The 20,008-nt window shown below is 42.4% G+C and overlaps 1 protein-coding gene across 1 annotated transcript; it reads right to left on the reverse strand.

The window, feature by feature from the left end:
- Positions 1-179: 179 nt before the first annotated feature.
- On the reverse strand, positions 180-6,122 carry lrr1 (leucine rich repeat protein 1). The gene is made up of 5 exons (XM_084045491.1): positions 5,538-6,122; positions 4,734-4,832; positions 2,142-2,394; positions 1,280-1,754; positions 180-1,160 (listed from the first exon to the last, which is right to left on the reverse strand). The coding sequence occupies exons 1-5, from the start codon at positions 5,718-5,720 to the stop codon at positions 905-907; spliced, it is 1,266 nt and encodes a 421-aa protein (XP_083901617.1). The 5' UTR covers positions 5,721-6,122; the 3' UTR covers positions 180-904.
- Positions 6,123-20,008: the final 13,886 nt, after the last annotated feature.

A 20,008-nucleotide genomic window follows, 5' to 3' on the forward strand; every position in this document is an offset into this window, starting at 1 on the left:
AAGGAAGATGAAATCCATACATCAAATTGTGACGATCTGAATATCCATCAATTAAAAACTGAGAAATCTGTCTGAGGCTTTTTCTTCATTTGAAAAAAGGGACTTAATGTAAAATGACCATTACAACACATCGATCTTAAAGCATACATTATGACAGGACAAATTGTATTTAAATTTTATTTAATCTTCCACGTACGTTTAAAATGTGGACCATCAGCATAGTTAAAACCAGCTCCCTTCAGGCAAATCCTATAAACCTGCAGTGCTGTGTTCAGGAAAACAAAATATAAAAAGTAAATAAAAAATGCATCTCTCACTTACAGTACTTTTCTCATACTTTGTAAGGTCTGGTGTAAGGCAACCACCATTTTCCAAAGGGATGGAATAAGATGATTTCTTGTCTTACGCTACAAAGAATCAAGAGACGTCTTATGAGCACTGTATACTGTAGGCAGTTGCGTCTCAGTGCAAATGCCTTCTATTGCTGTGTTGTAGCAATGAGCTACACATTTGTTGACTTGACGGTACATACTGGCATTTTCCTCTTACCCCACCTTTGACACGTGAGAAGTCTATTAAATATTAAATCCTACAATGAAACAGGCAGCTTGAAGTGCTTTATATAACAAAGCTGAAAACAAGTCAATACTGTCCTTTGCCAAATGGTAATGCCTGAGAAACTGGCATTTACTGCTCTTGTTACTAACACTGCAAACTCTTCCTCATTCTTGCACAAGCATCACATGACGTCTTTTCCTGCATCTCTTTCTCAAGCTGTGGTATGAATGTACCAAGAATGTACAGCTCAGTTCAGTTTAGAATAAGACAATTACGAACATGTCCGTGTTCGCTGATCAACGACAATGGCCAATGTTCATTTGCAAAAAGCACCACTCGTATCTCCTCATCTCATTCCCTTCTGAAGGCAGTTGTCCAAGAATTCAGAGTAGCACGAGAGGGAGCAGAAGTGGTGCAGTACCGGTGCGTCAGTTCCTCCCATGTCGTCCACCAGAACCACCGTGTGGGACACTTGGTGGAGGTTCATGCTTACTGCAGTCTTGATGAAAAGGTTGACACAGACTCGGCCGCAGTCGCAGGTTTTAGCTACTTCAAGGTCCCGGCACAAGTGGGCTGGGATGAGGTGAGGTCCATACGGTATTCTGTAGGACAGACCCGAGAATTGAAGGTTAGGATAATCCTGACATGGCGGTGTGAATAAGAATACACTGCATACACTGAAATCAGACCAAGAATAATATACAACTTAAACAACTCTGACCTGAGGTTGACCACAGCCCTGGAGGCCATCTCCAGCAGTGGGAGAGGGAAGGTAAGGTGGATGGTGTGGTCCAGAGGGTTCGGCTGGGTGAACGGGTTCCCAAAAAGATCCAAGTTCTCGAGGCTCAGCCTGCGGAAGTCACTCGGTAGCAGAGCCAGCTGGTTGTGCGCCGCTGACAGGAATCTTAGTTTGGAGAGTCGGCCGATGTGGAAGGGCAGCCACACAAGCTTGTTGTCGTCCAGTTTGAGTCTGACCAGTTCCCGGAGTTGGCAGAACTGAGTGGGAAGGCCTTGCAGTCTGTTCTGGCTGAGGTCCAGGTGCTGCAGTGTCTTCTGCAGTGTGGACAAACAGAGGGCCTCGCTGAAGCTATCCAGCTGGTTGTTATGGAGGATCAGCTCCGCCAGGCAGCTAAGGTCACCGATGGTGGCCGGCAGCTTCTTGATGTGGTTATTACTTAGGTCTAGCTTGCGGAGAGCTGGAAAACAAAAGGTAGCGATAGTTTGATGACGGAACCATAGTGACAGGGTGGCAGAGAAGATATTTAGCGATAACTGTAAGGTGAAAGTGCACAGGGTCAGTCATCACAATAGCACAATGTTTACACCATATCTCAGCATTATTGCACAAGACTATAGTCTCCTATCCAGCCATTCTCTGGAAAACAAAACATCAGTTATTCATTATTATTATTACACAAAATGTAAAATGTAAACCATGGTGTAAAGACAAACCATCTTACAAAATACACAGAAGTAATGCTGCACATGTACAAGATGCAAATACACCACTATGAAACTTGGAGAAAGATTCTGCTGCTTTGTAACGTGTATATACTACACACTGGTCGTGCACTGCACTCTACCTTTAAGAGACAGCATGCGCATGTCCACACGTGTAAGCTTGCAGTAAGACACCTGGAGGTGTTCCAGGGAGTAGGGGAAGTTGGACGTGATTGGGTAGTCCTTCTTGGAAACGATTGTAAGCTTCTTCTTGGGTTTCTCGACATCTCTGGCACGAACGGGCGTAAGCGTGGAGAGAGGGAAGCTGCTGGTGTCACTTCCTCTGTCTGCCAAACGGGCAGCTGAAAGGAAGTTCTTCAAGCTGTTTGCGTCAGCCTATGCACATCAGACACAATTAAAAACATATAAGTGATCACTTCATTCATAGACAGTGTCCTGCCATTACTGTCTGTATAGCAAAAGCAAATATAATCAGAGTAGCTCTATGTGGTGTTGGGGCTGGATGCATGACACTCTGCAAAAGATATGCAAGCATCAAAATCTTTCCATAACCATTGTGCAATAGCTTGTCTCAAAATATTGTGACGCAGTTTCTACGTCTGAATAAATACGAACTATGGGGGAATTGCATGTAGCAATAAAGTAGGTCCACAGCATGTTTAGTCACCAACCCATTGGCAGTCAGACTGTTTGGGTGTATCAAGCCTGAATTATACTCAGTTGCACGTGGGTGTGCAACTGACTATAATTATAAGTACTGAATATATTATTACCACTGATTATCAGCGCTGCTGATCTACAAGCATTGTGAGCTTGTGGATCAGCTATTTTCGGTGTACAACTCAGGCTTGCTTTACCGTCAATGTTATGGGTTGGGCTGTGTTTGGATCTAGGTGAGAGGTCAGTATTCCTCCAAAACAACCGAGAGGTACAGTACACAACCAATGGGAACAATGAGAAGGCCCTGCAGTCTCTGCCCACGTAATCTGCACAGCATAACAGTACCGTATAATCAGCATAAAAATAGTTGGTACTAGTTACAGAGTACAATCTAGTAAAATGGGAGAAAATAAAAGGCTTGACTGGCCGCAGGTAGGAGGTGCATTCAAATCCAGTGTGTAATGTTATCTGGTTATCTGATAACTTGCCACAGTGGAATGTTGGGTTTTCCGTTCAGTTTTGTTTGGTTCTCTTGACACAAATTCAACCTTTATCATTTACCAAAGCTAAACGTCAGTGACTTTAACCACATGAACCCTTGTGGCCCTATTTTTGGCTTGCCATAATAAGCAAACATTTGGCAAAAGTAGGTGAACATTCAACAAAAGCTTTCGGTTAAGAGATTTGGTGTAGAGGAAAAGAAGGAGGGGACCAAGTATAGACCCCTGGGGGACCCTGGTCAACTAACTAAGAGAATTCAACCGAATGCTGACTGAAGGGACCAGTCCAATGATTCAGAGGCTGTCTGCAAATACGAGTCGCTACAACTTAAGGAATGGCAGGACACTCACACAACCTGTGAGCAACACGCAAAGGCACCAGATGACTTTCCTCCCAAGAGCCTACACACTTTATCATAAGAAATAGAGACATTTTATTGTTGTTAGATGTTTGACTGATGATTAGTTTTAGTTTTAGTATTTAATAGAGCGGTCCTCTTGTTTTTTTTTATCCTCTTGTTTTTTTTATTCAATTATTTTACTGTCAGAAACATCATAATTCATATTGTTATGCTATGATGTTTTCAAATACAACTTGAACTTGAACTACTGTATATAAGGGTTTAAGTGGTTAATGAAATCTCATAGTTCACCAAGAGGGCAAACAGACCAATATTCCTTTGAGCTCACTCTTGATACAGACAAAAGATGAAAGTATTCCAATGTCTACAGCCACACACACACACACACACACACACACACACACACACACACACACACACACACACACACACACACACACACACACACACACACACACACACACACACACACACACACACAGTTATAATACTCTAAAGAGGCTTCCTTTCCTATTGCGTTGGCGGACAGTTTAGTCTGCATATCTGTATATCCACAATGCACTGTTTCATTGTGTGTTGTGTGCTGTTTAATGCATCTTAATGTACAGGAAAAAATATATATATACTGTGTATATATATATTTTTTTAACTTTACATTGGGCAAATTCCTTATATCAACTCAGCGATAAAGTGATTCTGACATGTTTTGATGGTAGTTACACTAGGAGGAAGTTGGTTACTCGTTTACATATGCATTTAGATTGGCTTGTACTTGACCACAATGCTAAGAATGTTATTTAGAAAGCATGTTGTTTAGACAGATGCTAGGGTTGATGTTTACCTGGTATCCTAGTTTCTTTGCACTATACTTATGTGACCATTTACCCTGTCGTTTGTTGTTGTGGTTCATATCATTTACTCTGATCTCACTAGGGTTGGGATCCTTTAGGATTTTAATGAATCCCTCTTAACGGTCTGATTCCTTAACGGTTGCCTTTAACGATTCTTAGGCGGTTCCAAATGGACCCTTACATGTCTGTAACTCTGAGAGTGTACACTCTCAGAGTTATATGGTGGTCCGGTTCCTCCGGTTCCGGATCCCAACCCTAGATCTCACACTTCTAAGTTGCTCTGGATAAGAGTCTGATAAAAAAAATGCCTAAATTATAAATTGTTATGTTGGATCTTGTACCTTGCTCAAACATATGTCAACAGCAGGTTCCTTTAATCTCACAGTGGCTTTGCCTTCATCCACGAACCACGAGAAGAACTTCTCTATGTTGTCTTTGAGCTGGGAGGGAGAGAAAAAAGGTAAACGTTAGAGGGGAATAATGAAAAATGACACTTTACACAACAGTAAGAGACAGTTGCTCATCATCTCTATTCCAAGAAGGATGAATCACTTCTTTGAAGCAAGTCTAGACAAATAAAGCCACACCATCACTATGCGGAAGCACATCTGTCAACACCTTTGCTAGAAAAAAACACAGTGTGTGTTATCGTTAAACAGGCCAACATCATCTTGCGTGAATTGTTAGGTTAGCACAGTTTTGAGAATGACAATGATAATAGTCACGACAGTAGGCCAGTGGCTCTAGGCGGTAGAGCAGCCAGGTGGGGAATTAAAACTAGGTAAGAACAGGGCAAAGCAAATGCCTTGCATGCTTTCGTGTGTGTGTGTGTGTGTGTGTGTGTGTGTGTGTGTGTGTGTGTGTGTGTGTGTGTGTGTGTGTGTGTGTGTGTGTGTGTGTGTGTGTGTGAGAGAGAGAGAGAGAGAGAGAATGGGTGAATTCGACAACTGTCTATACTGTAGCTGGTGACATAACGTCGTAGGCTAGACTTAACATGGAGTGAAACATGATCTGAATAGTCATACATTATGTGTTCTAGCTGGTGAAATAATAGTGAAATGAAAGCCTGAAGGAACCCTGGGGGTCCCCAGAACGAAACCCAGCTCTCTGAGAACCACTGTGATTGACTTTACAGCTGCACTCACCTTGTACTTGGATCCTGCCCTGTCCTTCGCCGTGCAGATCATCAGATAGATGCTGGTGCGTTGAGAGGTCTTGTCTATGTGTTTGCCAATGGACAGAACCGCCCTGGCCCCCTTCCCACGATTCTTCATGCCAAAGGTGGGAAGCATCCGATTGACCACCTCGACATCACACTGCAACTTCATTGCACCAAAATATAGATGTGTTCTAGACTATAGGTCTGATCTACAATCAAGACTTAACCAAGAAGACGCTATTTAAAGGTATTAACCACAACGTCACACACACATGCACAAAGACTACTCCAACACACACACATTGACATTAGTGGACGTCATGGATGTCAACAACAAGGCTTGGTGAATTATTAGCCTGCAAAACAGCTTCGACCTGCAGTACCACCAGACTGCTCCAGTCCACTCGCAACGATTGTCAAGAATGTCCTTATTGAGCGGTGGAGCTGACTTTATTTAAAACAGTTCACATGAAGTGAATATTCGCTCATTTGTACCTTGTCAAAGTCAACAAAAAGCCGCGTATGTTTACTTATTGCTGGTAGAAGTGCTAATGGTAGCTGTAGCAAGCAAACCGCGCGAGGGAGGGAAGTGAAGTGACACACTGTTGCCAGATTTTGTGAGTGACATAAGTAACCAGGTCTAACTAAAACAAGCCCAAAAGAAGCGACTACGCTACATGAGCCCTTTAAAGTTTAAACCTATTTGAAAATAGCCGATTTGGTGCGACGTGTTGTGAGCTTGTAGATCTGCTATTTAAAAAAATATATCTTGAAGAAAATGTGAAAAATTAGTAATATTTTCGGATCATTACAACTCTTGTATGGGGGTCCCTGGCATAACAGATGAGAAACACTGGTTAAAACATTACACAACAAGCCCAAAATAAGCAACAACACTTTGAAAAGAAGCCCAAAAAAACACAACTACCGACATTTTCAAGCAACTTTACAGAAAAACCAAGCCCAAAGTCACTTATAATAAGCGGGCATGGCAACCCTGAAAGTGTCATCAAGGGAGCGCTCGCTAAGTTGTTCCGTTCCGTGTTTAACTCTATGGGAGGTGCAGACTCAGAGGGAGAGAGCGGCGGCACCATACGGGCCTGGTGACCATTTTTCAAATATTTTATGACCATTCTGGACCAAATAGCCAATTTTACATGTGAACAACACTGCCATACACGCGCTACCGCTGACATCGTTTGCTAAATCAAACGGCACACAAGGTGCCACAGTCCTGCAAGCAAGGTCCTGTGAACGTTATTCAATATGTGTGTGTAACATTTATGGATATAACTCGTGGACAAAAAGGAAAATTTGCCTTTGAAATCAATGTGCGGTAATGGTCCGTGTACGTTCTGGCAGTTGGATTTTCTTTTGAAAACCACAAACAGAAAACCGCCCGTTGCGCTCGTTTTTCATTTTTCATTTTTCATTTAGGGCCGTGTCGGTTCTTTCGCTCCCGTTCGGTCTTTCATTTTTCATTCTTCAATAAAAAATAAAAAATGAAACGTAAGAAAACAGGGTTTTGCTTTTTCATTCTTTCATTTCTCGATCTTAATTTCAAAGATACTGTAAAGACTAGACCAGAAGCGGAAGTAGATTTAGGACTTAAAAATAAAAGTGTGTGTTTGTGTGTGTATATATATATATATATATATAATTAAATATAATTTTATTATACCGTAGGCTACATGGTTATAACATTACTATGGCTACATCAATGTTAGACAGATGGACATATAGATAGATAGATAGATAATATACATATATTATAGGCTACTGTCGGCTACACGGTTATAACATAAACATAATTATGATCGGCTATATTATTATATATATATATATATTATATATTGCGCAGCCCACACTTTTTTTATGTTTACTTGGTCTGTTCTTTTTCCCCTCTACACCTATACCTCTTTGCCAAAAATAGCCGATCTACAAGCCCTCAACGCCTCGCAGTGCGAGGCGTTAAGGGCTTTTTGCTATTTTTGGCTAAAGTTCTCCTCAGAAAAGGGATGCTAGGTTTCGAGTGGTTATGGTAAAAAGAAAAATCATATCACATAAAGATTTGGCGGACCCCCTGTAGTAACTCTGAGGACCCCCTAGGGGTCCTGGACCCCCTGTTGAAGACCCCTGCTGTAAACTGGAAAAAAAAACACTTTTCCCCCCTTTTTTTCAAAAGGGCACTTCTGGTCAAGAGGGCAAAGGGCAGGTGCTCTAGCACCACCTAGAGTCTATCTGTGCACGTCCCTGGCCACCCACAGAGGAGCAGCTAGGAACCCAGTGCCTATCTCATGGACGCAATCACATTGCCAGGCCCAGGATTTGAACCCAGGGCTTTCTGTTTACAAGACAGGCTCTCTACCCATTCAACTATGGCCACTCCTTTGAACAACACAGTGGTTTTCAAATTCTTCATATCAAGGACCCCCAAATTGTATTTTGCTGCGGACCCTCATCTGAAGAGATTTTATGCCAGGGGGCCCCCAAAGAAAGTACTTTCAAAAGTATTAAAACTTTGTCACAATTATTTCAAGATTGTTTTGATTGATTGAATACTTTATTAACAGTTTGCAAAAAGCACAGAGGTACAGTTATACAATGAATTAAACATGTAGATCTGCTATTTGTAGGATTTGAACCCAGGACCTTTTGCCATTATGTAGAGAGAATCCGAACTCAATTAACTATTGTACTTGGATGGATTCCTCACAATAAAGCCAGAGGCTTGTTTCCATTGTGCTCCATAAACATTCAAACACCTAGAGATTCTAGACAAGCAACAGCACAATATACCAAAACAAAAATCTGTATTTTGTTTGTATCGTTGTTAGTAGTCACTTAAAGCAGAACACAAACTGGTCTGGATGCAGGCAGCATGGTAGCTCAGCTCACTGTGCTGAACATTGTCTACATGATCCAAAAGTCGTGGGTTCAAATCCTCCTGCTCCTTTACTCTGAAGCATGTTTTGAAGACTTAACATCCAGGAACTACACTTAAAACTACTAAAAGAAAGGATGTGTAAATGTGTGGTGGTGCTGTAGGGCAGTGGAGTTGGTGAACACCTCTGTGGTATCTGCAAACAGGGCCACAGGTTCAAGTCCAGCCTAGGCATTGAAGCCAATACTCGTTTCTGGGTGCTGCTGTGTCTGCTGCCCACTGTTCTTCTCAAACTAAGCTTGTTTATTCACACTTGTGATTTATTGAATATTGCTACCCACTGTTAAATTATTGGAATGCTGCCAGCCCAGTAGGTAGCGCTCACTAACACAGGGGTCCTTGTGCCTTGAAAAACAAGACCCCAGTTACCTTCCACTAATAACATGAAGAACATAAACGCACACACGCACACACACACACACACACACACACACACACACACACACACACACACACACACACACATAGTTACCTTCCACTAATCACACGAAGAACACACACACACACACACACACACACACACACACACACACACACACACACACACACACACACACACACACACACACACACACACACACACACACACACACACAATTAGTCAATCATCATTATGTTGATTGACTGGATGTGAGCAGTGCTTATTAGATATAAATAGAAGGCAGGTGAGAGATGCCAGTGGATCACTTCAGAATGGAACCTGTCCCCCCTGCTGCAGGTAAATACAAACTGTTTGAATGATATGAAAATTACATCTTTTTAGCCTGACTATTTAACATTATTGTTTAAGACTTGGGTTTATAGCCTAAACTATAGCCTACAACTAAACTACAACTACTAAAACCAACTCAGTCAGTTGTTTTCAAACCTCTTCCATATCAAGGACTCTCCTATGACAGGGACCCTGTAAGGCTACAAGATGTGTGTTGTATTACAAACAATATTATTAACACAAATCTTGTATGTGGGTCCCTGGCACATGTTTTCAGATGGGATCTGTGGCCAAATACAAATTACTTTGGGGGGGTCCTTGACATGTAAATGTTTGAACTACTACCTGTCTTTAGTAATTTCTGAAACCAGAACAGACTATAAGCACGGTAGTGAAGGCTTCCAAAATGTGACCCTGTAGGCCTACACCTGTGGTTCTCAAACTTTCATGTCAAGGACCCCCAAAATTAAATGTATATTTGGCCCCATCTCAAATATTTGGTTCCAGGGACCCCCAGAAGCAAAGATTTGAGTTATGTTTGCTTAAAAAAGAGGGGGAAAAAAGATATATTTTTAGCCTGACTATTATTTCTATCTATCTATCTATCTATCTATCTATCTATCTATCTATCTATCTATCTATCTATCTATCTATCTATCTATCTATCTATCTATCTATCTATCTATCTATCTATCTATCTATCTATCTATCTATCTATCTATCTATCTATCTATCTATCTATCTATCTATCTATCTATCTATCTATCTATCTATCTATCTATCTATCTATCTATCTATCTATCTATCTATCTATCTATCTATCTATCTATCTATCTATCTATCTCTCTCTCACCCATTTTGTTCAAAAATGGCAGATCTACAAGCTCATAGCGTGGTATTCGGTGCTGGCCTGAGCTTGTATATCTGCTATTTTTGAACAGCTAAAATATAAAGGGTTAAAATTATTGTGATGCTATATTAACACCCCGTGGGGGTCCCGGGACCCCCACACTGAGAACCAATGGCCTACACAACTGAACTGTTTTGTCTTCTTTCCAGAATCTGAAGTTGACCAGAAGAAGACATCTTGAGGACATGCAGGTGGCTGGAGTGACGAGGAAGATGCAGATGGAAACGGATAATCCGCTGTGACGATCTAGGTTTCTATATCTATGGCTGTTGCTGCAGCGTGTGCAGTGAAGATGGCTGGAAGGTAGGAACTATGACGCTGTTGCTGCAGCGTGTGCAGTGAAGATGGCAGAAAGGTAGGAACTATGATGCTGTTGCTGCAGCGTGTGCAGTGAAGATGGCAGAAAGGTAGGAACTATGATGCTGATGCTGCAGCGTGTGCAGTGAAGATGGCTGGAAGGTAGGAACTTTTTTAAATTCTTTGCTGCTGCTGGTTAGGGTTAGGGAGGTCACTTGTGTTGCGCCATTCGCGCCATAAAATGTGCCATTCGCAAAAGAACAAAAAGAAAACGATGGCCTACACAACTGAACTGTTTTGTCTTTCTTTCCAGAATCGGAAGTTGACCAGAAGAAGACATCTTGAGGACATGCAGGTGGCTGGAGTGACAGAGGAAGACGCAGATGGAAACTGATGATCCGCTGTGACGATCTAGGTTTCTATATCTATGGCTGTTGCTGCAGCGTGTGCAGTGAAGATGGCAGAAAGGTAGGAACGATGTTGCTGTTGCTGCAGTGTGTGCAGTGAAGATGGCAGAAAGGTAGGAACTATGATGCTGTTGCTGCAGCGTGTGCAGTGAAGATGGCTGGAAGGTAGGAACTTTTTCAAATTCTTTGCTGCTCTTGGTTAGGGTTAGGGAGGTCACTTGTGTTGCGTCATAAAATGTGCCATTCGCAAAAGAAAACCGCCAACGCAAAACAAAAAGAAAACAATGGCCTACACAACTGAACTGTTTTGTCTTCTTTCCAGAATCTGAAGTTGACCAGAAGAAGACATCTTGAGGACATGCAGGTGGCTGGAGTGACGAGGAAGATGCAGATGGAAACGGATAATCCGCTGTGACGATCTAGGTTTCTATATCTATGGCTGTTGCTGCAGCGTGTGCAGTGAAGATGGCTGGAAGGTAGGAACTATGACGCTGTTGCTGCAGCGTGTGCAGTGAAGATGGCAGAAAGGTAGGAACTATGATGCTGTTGCTGCAGCGTGTGCAGTGAAGATGGCAGAAAGGTAGGAACTATGATGCTGATGCTGCAGCGTGTGCAGTGAAGATGGCTGGAAGGTAGGAACTTTTTAAAATTCTTTGCTGCTGCTGGTTAGGGTTAGGGAGGTCACTTGTGTTGCGCCATTCGCGTCATAAAATGTGCCATTCGCAAAAGAACAATAAGAAAACAATGGCCTACACAACTGAACTGTTTTGTCTTTCTTTCCAGAATCGGAAGTTGACCAGAAGAAGACATCTTGAGGACATGCAGGTGGCTGGAGTGAAAGAGGAAGACGCAGATGGAAACGGATGATCCGCTGTGACGATCTAGGTTTCTATATCTATGGCTGTTGCTGCAGCGTGTGCAGTGAAGATGGCAGAAAGGTAGGAACGATGATGCTGTTGCTGCAGTGTGTGCAGTGAAGATGGCAGAAAGGTAGGAACTATGATGCTGTTGCTGCAGCGTGTGCAGTGAAGATGGCAGAAAGGTAGGAACTATGATGCTGTTGCTGCAGCGTGTGCAGTGAAGATGGCTGGAAGGTACGAACTTTTTCAAATTCTTTGCTGCTCTTGGTTAGGGTTAGGGAGGTCACCTGTGTTGCGTCATAAAATGTGCCATTCGCAAAATAAATCCGCCAACGCAAAACAAAAAGAAAACAATGGCCTACACAACTGAACTGTTTTGTCTTTCTTTCCAGAATCTGAAGTTGACCAGAAGAAGACATCTTGAGGACATGCAGGTGGCTGGAGTGACGGAAGAAGACGCAGATGGAAACGGATGATCCGCTGTGACGATCTAGGTTTCTATATCTATGGCTGTTGCTGCGGGTGCAGTATGTTAGTCCGACAGCGCATTCCTCCGACAGCGCAGCGCTCCGACGTTTCCAATACTAAACCCGAACCAAACCCTAACCCTAACCCTAACCGCACGCGGATGCCACATAGTCGGAGAAAAGGTCTGTCGGATTAACGCATGCCTCCCGTTGCTGCAGCGTGTCCAGTGAAGATGGCAGAAAGGTAGGAACTATGATGCTGTTGCTGCAGCGTGTGCAGTGAAGATGGCAGAAAGGTAGGAACTATGATGCTGTTGCTGCAGCGTGTGCAGTGAAGATGGCTGGAAGGTAGGAACTTTTTCAAATTCTTTGCTGCTCTTGGTTAGGGTTAGGGAGGTCACCTGTGTTGCGTCATAAAATGTGCCATTCGCAAAATAAATCCGCCAACGCAAAACAAAAAGAAAACAATGGCCTACACAACTGAACTGTTTTGTCTTTCTTTCCAGAATCTGAAGTTGACCAGAAGAAGACATCTTGAGGACATGCAGGTGGCTGGAGTGACGGAAGAAGACGCAGATGGAAACGGATGATCCGCTGTGACGATCTAGGTTTCTATATCTATGGCTGTTGCTGCAGCGTGTCCAGTGAAGATGGCAGAAAGGTAGGAACTATGATGCTGTTGCTGCAGCGTGTGCAGTGAAGATGGCTGGAAGGTAGGAACTTTTTTTAATTCTTTACTGCTGCTGGTTAGGGTGCTGCTGGTTAGGGAGGTCACTTGCGTTGCGTCATAAAATGCGTCGTTCGCGTCATAAAAAAAACAAACGCAAAAAAACCAAAATAAGGCGCTGGTCTGGTTCTCCTGGTTTTACTAGGACAGGGTTCGATTCCCTGTGGCGCCCTGCTCATGGTTTGCGTTGCATTTACATTTCCCTGGTTTATTAGCACTTGATTGGTTACATTGTTATGGGGGGCAGCAGTGTTAAAATGTGTCATAGGAGGGGGGAGGTACAGGTTGAAATGAATATGCATTACTGCATGCATTTTATTTTTCATTTAAATCATTTAACATTCGTTTTTAGATCGACCTGGGATTGTATAATTGTGTACTGGGCTGTCTGTAACCTGCAGCTTGGGCTTAAAGCTAACAACAGTCCATTAGACAATTGTAATGATTCATAAATATAGTTATTCATATCTTTTCATTCATTTTAATGCAAGTATGCGATATGGTGTCAACATGGCAAACAAGCGCTGGTAGTCGGTACGCCTGGTTTCTACTGGGAACAGGGTTCGATTCCCTGCAGCGCTGTGCTTACTGTTTCACCTTTGTCCTGTTGTGTATGTTTACATTACATGTTAGCACTCAATTCATTGATTCATAATATGAATGCATACTGAGCAACACCAGAATATTCACCACATGCTGACTGCATGTTTTAATTTCATTGTGGTTCAAGCATAGGCATAGGATGTTGCTGTGCATTTGATCACTTGGATCTGGGTGTGCATGCTTTCTTTATTGTATATTTTTATTTATTTATCATGTACAATTATTTCATTTCATTTAGACCTATTTGTGTTTGCTATTAGCCTACATATAGTATGTGTGCAGTGTGCTTTTTGCAAACTGAAAAATGAAATGATGAGAAATGTGCATCAACAGAAAAGCCAAAGGCTTGTTTAAATTGAAGTAGCTATTGCATGCAATACTCCCCCTTCTTAGAAACGCTCTAAACGTTCTAAAACATTTTGTTGTCAAGGACCCCCCGAATTGACTTCTATTTGGCAGTGGACCTCAATGTGAAAAGATGTAGTGTCAGGGCCCCCCATGAAATAGATGTATATTTAAAACTTAAAAAGAATCTATGTATTCATTCCAAATGTCTTTATTTTCACACAATGTCAGGGTTAAGAATCAAACTCACAACCTTCTGTTTCTCAGGCAGGCTCTTTATCCAGTGGGCCACTGTGCCATGCCTAAATAAAGGCCAAATAAATAATGACAGAAAAGCCAAAGGCTTGTTTCCATTGGGGTTCATTAACATTGAAACATCTAGACAGGTAACAGCACAGCAAACCATAGACAAAGTAATATGCTGTAAAGTTCTTTTTTCTTTTCTTTTTTTAAAGTACTGTTGTGTGTTGTTCCACAAAGAGGAATGAAGACCTTTCATAGCAAGGGAGCTGGTAGCACAATGGGTAAAGTCTAAAGGTTCTCTCAGTACGGAGGTTCCATGTTCAAATCCCAGTCATCACATACATCAGTGTTGTACTTTGAAATTTTCAAGGGCCAAAATACAAAAGAGCAAGTCAAAACCACGAAGAGACCTGTTTGGCATGGCGGAGAGATGGAGTAGGGGTCTAAAGGTTGGACTCTCAGCACAGAGGTTCCATGTTCAAATCCCAGTCGTCATATACTTCAGTGTTGTTGTACTTTGACATTTTCAAGGCCAAAATAGAAAAAAGCAAGTCAAAACCACGAAGAGACCTGTTAGGTATGGCGGAGAGATGGAGTAGTGGTCTAAAGGTTGGACTCTCAGCACAGAGGTTCCATGTTCAAATCCCAGTCGTCATATACTTCAGTGTTGTTGAAATTGAAATTTTCAAGGCCAAAATACAAAAAAAAAAGTCAAAACCACAAAGAGAAACCCTCTGAGGGCCCAAAGGTGCGTTGGCGCAGTGGTCTAGGTGCTTGATCGGTTGCTTCTGCTACAGACAGTTTGCAGGTTCAAGTCCCATGCCATTAACGTAGTGGAGGACCATCGGGGGGACTGTGTCCCTCCCCTGTTTCCTGATAGTTAAAGGTGGGGGGTTGATCTTTGGGAGTCAATTTTGGGTGAAATTCATTCCAGTTCTATAAATGCCAGACACACCCTGGTTCAGTTCAAAGTTGTGCACAGACTACACTATTCAAAGTCAAGGCTTCATGCCATATATCCCAATACCTCTCCCTTATGTGATAAGTGCAAGCAGGAGACCGGCACACTTGCTCATCAGTTCTGGTTCTGCTCAAAACTAAACACATTTTGGTCACTTATTTTTGATTATATTTCAAAGGCTTTCAATAAAAATATTGAGCCCGATCCACTGCTGGCTATCTTTGGATTTGTGACATTCAATCCCTCCATTAAATCATTTGAGGGTCGTGCCATCTCTTTGTGCACACTGCTGGCCAAACGTCTAATTTTGCAACAATGGAAATCTGAATCTAGTCCTCTGTTCCAGCAGTGGCTTAGAGACTTGGGCAATGTTCTACATATGGAGAGAATTCGGTATGCAATCATCAAAAAAGAACAGGTCGGAGGACGGAGCCCGTGCTCGAGGAGACCCCTCAAGTGTTTGAGAACGGTGTGGGTTGAGCTTTCTCTGTGCCTTGTTTGTATAATACGTGCTGTCATGTCATCTACTAGGATACTCTTTTGGCTGAGTTTTATTTTCTTTTTCTCAGGTTTTGCTTTTGTTTTTGTCTTTTTTTTTCTCTCGCCTTTTCCTCTTTTTGCCCTCTTTTCTGTACTTTTTAATACCATGTAATTTACTTTCTTGTGAGGGTTGGGAGGGGGGTTTGAAAATTACTAAGTCCAGAGCTCGATGAATGTTAGGGACCAAAAAAAAAGTCACTACAAAGTACTACCAATCAACTTTAAATTGCCTGAAACGTACTCCTAACAGGTTTTTGGGGGAACAATCTTTTTTTCGAGAGAACCTTTAGACTTTACCCATTGTGCTACCAGCTCCCTTGCTATGAAAGGTCTTCATTCCTCTTTGTGGAACAACACACAACAGTACTTTAAAAAAAGAAAAGAAAAAAGAACTTTACAGCATATTACTTTGTCTATGGTTTGCTGTGCTGTTACCTGTCTAGATGTTTCAATGTTAATGAACCCCAATGGAAACAAGCCTTTGGCTTTTCTGTCATTATTTATTTGGCCTTTATTTAGGCATGGCACAGTGGCCCACTGGATAAAGAGCCTGCCTGAGAAACAGAAGGTTGTGAGTTTGATTCTTAACCCTGACATTGTGTGAAAATAAAGACATTTGGAATGAATACATAGATTCTTTTTAAGTTTTAAATATACATCTTTTTCATGGGGGGCCCTGACACTACATCTTTTCACATTGAGGTCCACTGCCAAATAGAAGTCAATTCGGGGGGTCCTTGACAACAAAATGTTTTAGAACGTTTAGAGCGTTTCTAAGAAGGGGGAGTATTGCATGCAATAGCTACTTCAATTTAAACAAGCCTTTGGCTTTTCTGTTGATGCACATTTCTCATCATTTCATTTTTCAGTTTGCAAAAAGCACACTGCACACATACTATATGTAGGCTAATAGCAAACACAAATAGGTCTAAATGAAATGAAATAATTGTACATGATAAATAAATAAAAATATACAATAAAGAAAGCATGCACACCCAGATCCAAGTGATCAAATGCACAGCAACATCCTATGCCTATGCTTGAACCACAATGAAATTAAAACATGCAGTCAGCATGTGGTGAATATTCTGGTGTTGCTCAGTATGCATTCATATTATGAATCAATGAATTGAGTGCTAACATGTAATGTAAACATACACAACAGGACAAAGGTGAAACAGTAAGCACAGCGCTGCAGGGAATCGAACCCTGTTCCCAGTAGAAACCAGGCGTACCGACTACCAGCGCTTGTTTGCCATGTTGACACCATATCGCATACTTGCATTAAAATGAATGAAAAGATATGAATAACTATATTTATGAATCATTACAATTGTCTAATGGACTGTTGTTAGCTTTAAGCCCAAGCTGCAGGTTAGACAGCCCAGTACACAATTATACAATCCCAGGTCGATCTAAAAACGAATGTTAAATGATTTAAATGAAAAATAAAATGCATGCAGTAATGCATATTCATTTCAACCTGTACCTCCCCCCTCCTATGACACATTTTAACACTGCTGCCCCCCATAACAATGTAACCAATCAAGTGCTAATAAACCAGGGAAATGTAAATGCAACGCAAACCATGAGCAGGGCGCCACAGGGAATCGAACCCTGTCCTAGTAAAACCAGGAGAACCAGACCAGCGCCTTATTTTGGTTTTTTTGCGTTTGTTTTTTTTATGACGCGAACGACGCATTTTATGACGCGAATGGCGCAACGCAAGTGACTTCCCTAACCAGCAGCACCCTAACCAGCAGCAGTAAAGAATTAAAAAAAGTTCCTACCTTCCAGCCATCTTCACTGCACACGCTGCAGCAACAGCATCATAGTTCCTACCTTTCTGCCATCTTCACTGGACACGCTGCAGCAACAGCCATAGATATAGAAACCTAGATCGTCACAGCGGATCATCCGTTTCCATCTGCGTCTTCTTCCGTCACTCCAGCCACCTGCATGTCCTCAAGATGTCTTCTTCTGGTCAACTTCAGATTCTGGAAAGAAAGACAAAACAGTTCAGTTGTGTAGGCCATTGTTTTCTTTTTGTTTTGCGTTGGCGGATTTATTTTGCGAATGGCACATTTTATGACGCAACACAGGTGACCTCCCTAACCCTAACCAAGAGCAGCAAAGAATTTGAAAAAGTTCCTACCTTCCAGCCATCTTCACTGCACACGCTGCAGCAACAGCATCATAGTTCCTACCTTTCTGCCATCTTCACTGCACACGCTGCAGCAACAGCATCATAGTTCCTACCTTTCTGCCATCTTCACTGCACACACACTGCAGCAACAGCATCATCGTTCCTACCTTTCTGCCATCTTCACTGCACACGCTGCAGCAACAGCCATAGATATAGAAACCTAGATCGTCACAGCGGATCATCCGTTTCCATCTGCGTCTTCCTCTGTCACTCCAGCCACCTGCATGTCCTCAAGATGTCTTCTTCTGGTCAACTTCCGATTCTGGAAAGAAAGACAAAACAGTTCAGTTGTGTAGGCCATTGTTTTCTTATTGTTCTTTTGCGAATGGCACATTTTATGACGCGAATGGCGCAACACAAGTGACCTCCCTAACCCTAACCAGCAGCAGCAAAGAATTTTAAAAAGTTCCTACCTTCCAGCCATCTTCACTGCACACGCTGCAGCATCAGCATCATAGTTCCTACCTTTCTGCCATCTTCACTGCACACGCTGCAGCAACAGCATCATAGTTCCTACCTTTCTGCCATCTTCACTGCACACGCTGCAGCAACAGCGTCATAGTTCCTACCTTCCAGCCATCTTCACTGCACACGCTGCAGCAACAGCCATAGATATAGAAACCTAGATCGTCACAGCGGATTATCCGTTTCCATCTGCATCTTCCTCGTCACTCCAGCCACCTGCATGTCCTCAAGATGTCTTCTTCTGGTCAACTTCAGATTCTGGAAAGAAGACAAAACAGTTCAGTTGTGTAGGCCATTGTTTTCTTTTTGTTTTGCGTTGGCGGTTTTCTTTTGCGAATGGCACATTTTATGACGCAACACAAGTGACCTCCCTAACCCTAACCAAGAGCAGCAAAGAATTTGAAAAAGTTCCTACCTTCCAGCCATCTTCACTGCACACGCTGCAGCAACAGCATCATAGTTCCTACCTTTCTGCCATCTTCACTGCACACACTGCAGCAACAGCAACATCGTTCCTACCTTTCTGTCATCTTCACTGCACACGCTGCAGCAACAGCCATAGATATAGAAACCTAGATCGTCACAGCGGATCATCAGTTTCCATCTGCGTCTTCCTCTGTCACTCCAGCCACCTGCATGTCCTCAAGATGTCTTCTTCTGGTCAACTTCCGATTCTGGAAAGAAAGACAGTTCAGTTCAGTTGTGTAGGCCATCGTTTTCTTTTTGTTCTTTTGCGAATGGCACATTTTATGGCGCGAATGGCGCAACACAAGTGACCTCCCTAACCCTAACCAGCAGCAGCAAAGAATTTAAAAAAGTTCCTACCTTCCAGCCATCTTCACTGCACACGCTGCAGCATCAGCATCATAGTTCCTACCTTTCTGCCATCTTCACTGCACACGCTGCAGCAACAGCATCATAGTTCCTACCTTTCTGCCATCTTCACTGCACACGCTGCAGCAACAGCGTCATAGTTCCTACCTTCCAGCCATCTTCACTGCACACGCTGCAGCAACAGCCATAGATATAGAAACCTAGATCGTCACAGCGGATTATCCGTTTCCATCTGCATCTTCCTCGTCACTCCAGCCACCTGCATGTCCTCAAGATGTCTTCTTCTGGTCAACTTCAGATTCTGGAAAGAAGACAAAACAGTTCAGTTGTGTAGGCCATTGGTTCTCAGTGTGGGGGTCCCGGGACCCCCACGGGGTGTTAATATAGCATCACAATAATTTTAACCCTTTATATTTTGGCTGTTCAAAAATAGCAGATATACAAGCTCAGGCCAGCACCGAATACCACGCTATGAGCTTGTAGATCTGCCATTTTTGAACAAAATGGGTGAGAGAGATAGATAGATAGATAGATAGATAGATAGATAGATAGATAGATAGATAGATAGATAGATAGATAGATAGTCAGGCTAAAAATATATATATTTTTTCCCCTCTTTTTTAAGCAAACATAACAACTCAAATCTTTGCTTCTGGGGGTCCCTGGAACCAAATATTTGAGATGGGGCCAAACATACATTTAATTTTGGGGGTCCTTGACATGAAAGTTTGAGAACCACAGGTGTAGGCCTACAGGGTCACATTTTGGAAGCCTTCACTACCGTGCTTATAATCTGTTCTGGTTTCAGAAATTACTAAAGACAGGTAGTAGTTCACAAACATTTACATGTCAAGGACCCCCCCAAAGTCATTTGTATTTGGCCACAGATCCCATCTGAAAACATGTGCCAGGGACCCACATACAAGATTTGTGTTA

The sequence above is a fragment of the Gymnoscopelus microlampas genome (assembly GCF_963454915.1).
Source record: "Gymnoscopelus microlampas genome assembly, chromosome: 20".
NCBI lineage: Eukaryota > Metazoa > Chordata > Actinopteri > Myctophiformes > Myctophidae > Gymnoscopelus > Gymnoscopelus microlampas.

Excerpts from the sequence above, each read along its gene's own strand:
- lrr1 (XM_084045491.1), bottom strand. The coding sequence starts at position 5,720 with ATGAAGTTGCAGTGTGATGTCGAGGTGGTCAATCGGATGCTTCCCACC. Across the intron at positions 2,395-4,733 it reads TTGACATATGTTTGAGCAAG|GCTGACGCAAACAGCTTGAA; the intron begins GTACAAGATCCA and ends TGATGTGCATAG. Across the intron at positions 1,161-1,279 it reads AGGGCTGTGGTCAACCTCAG|AATACCGTATGGACCTCACC; the intron begins GTCAGAGTTGTT and ends TCTGTCCTACAG.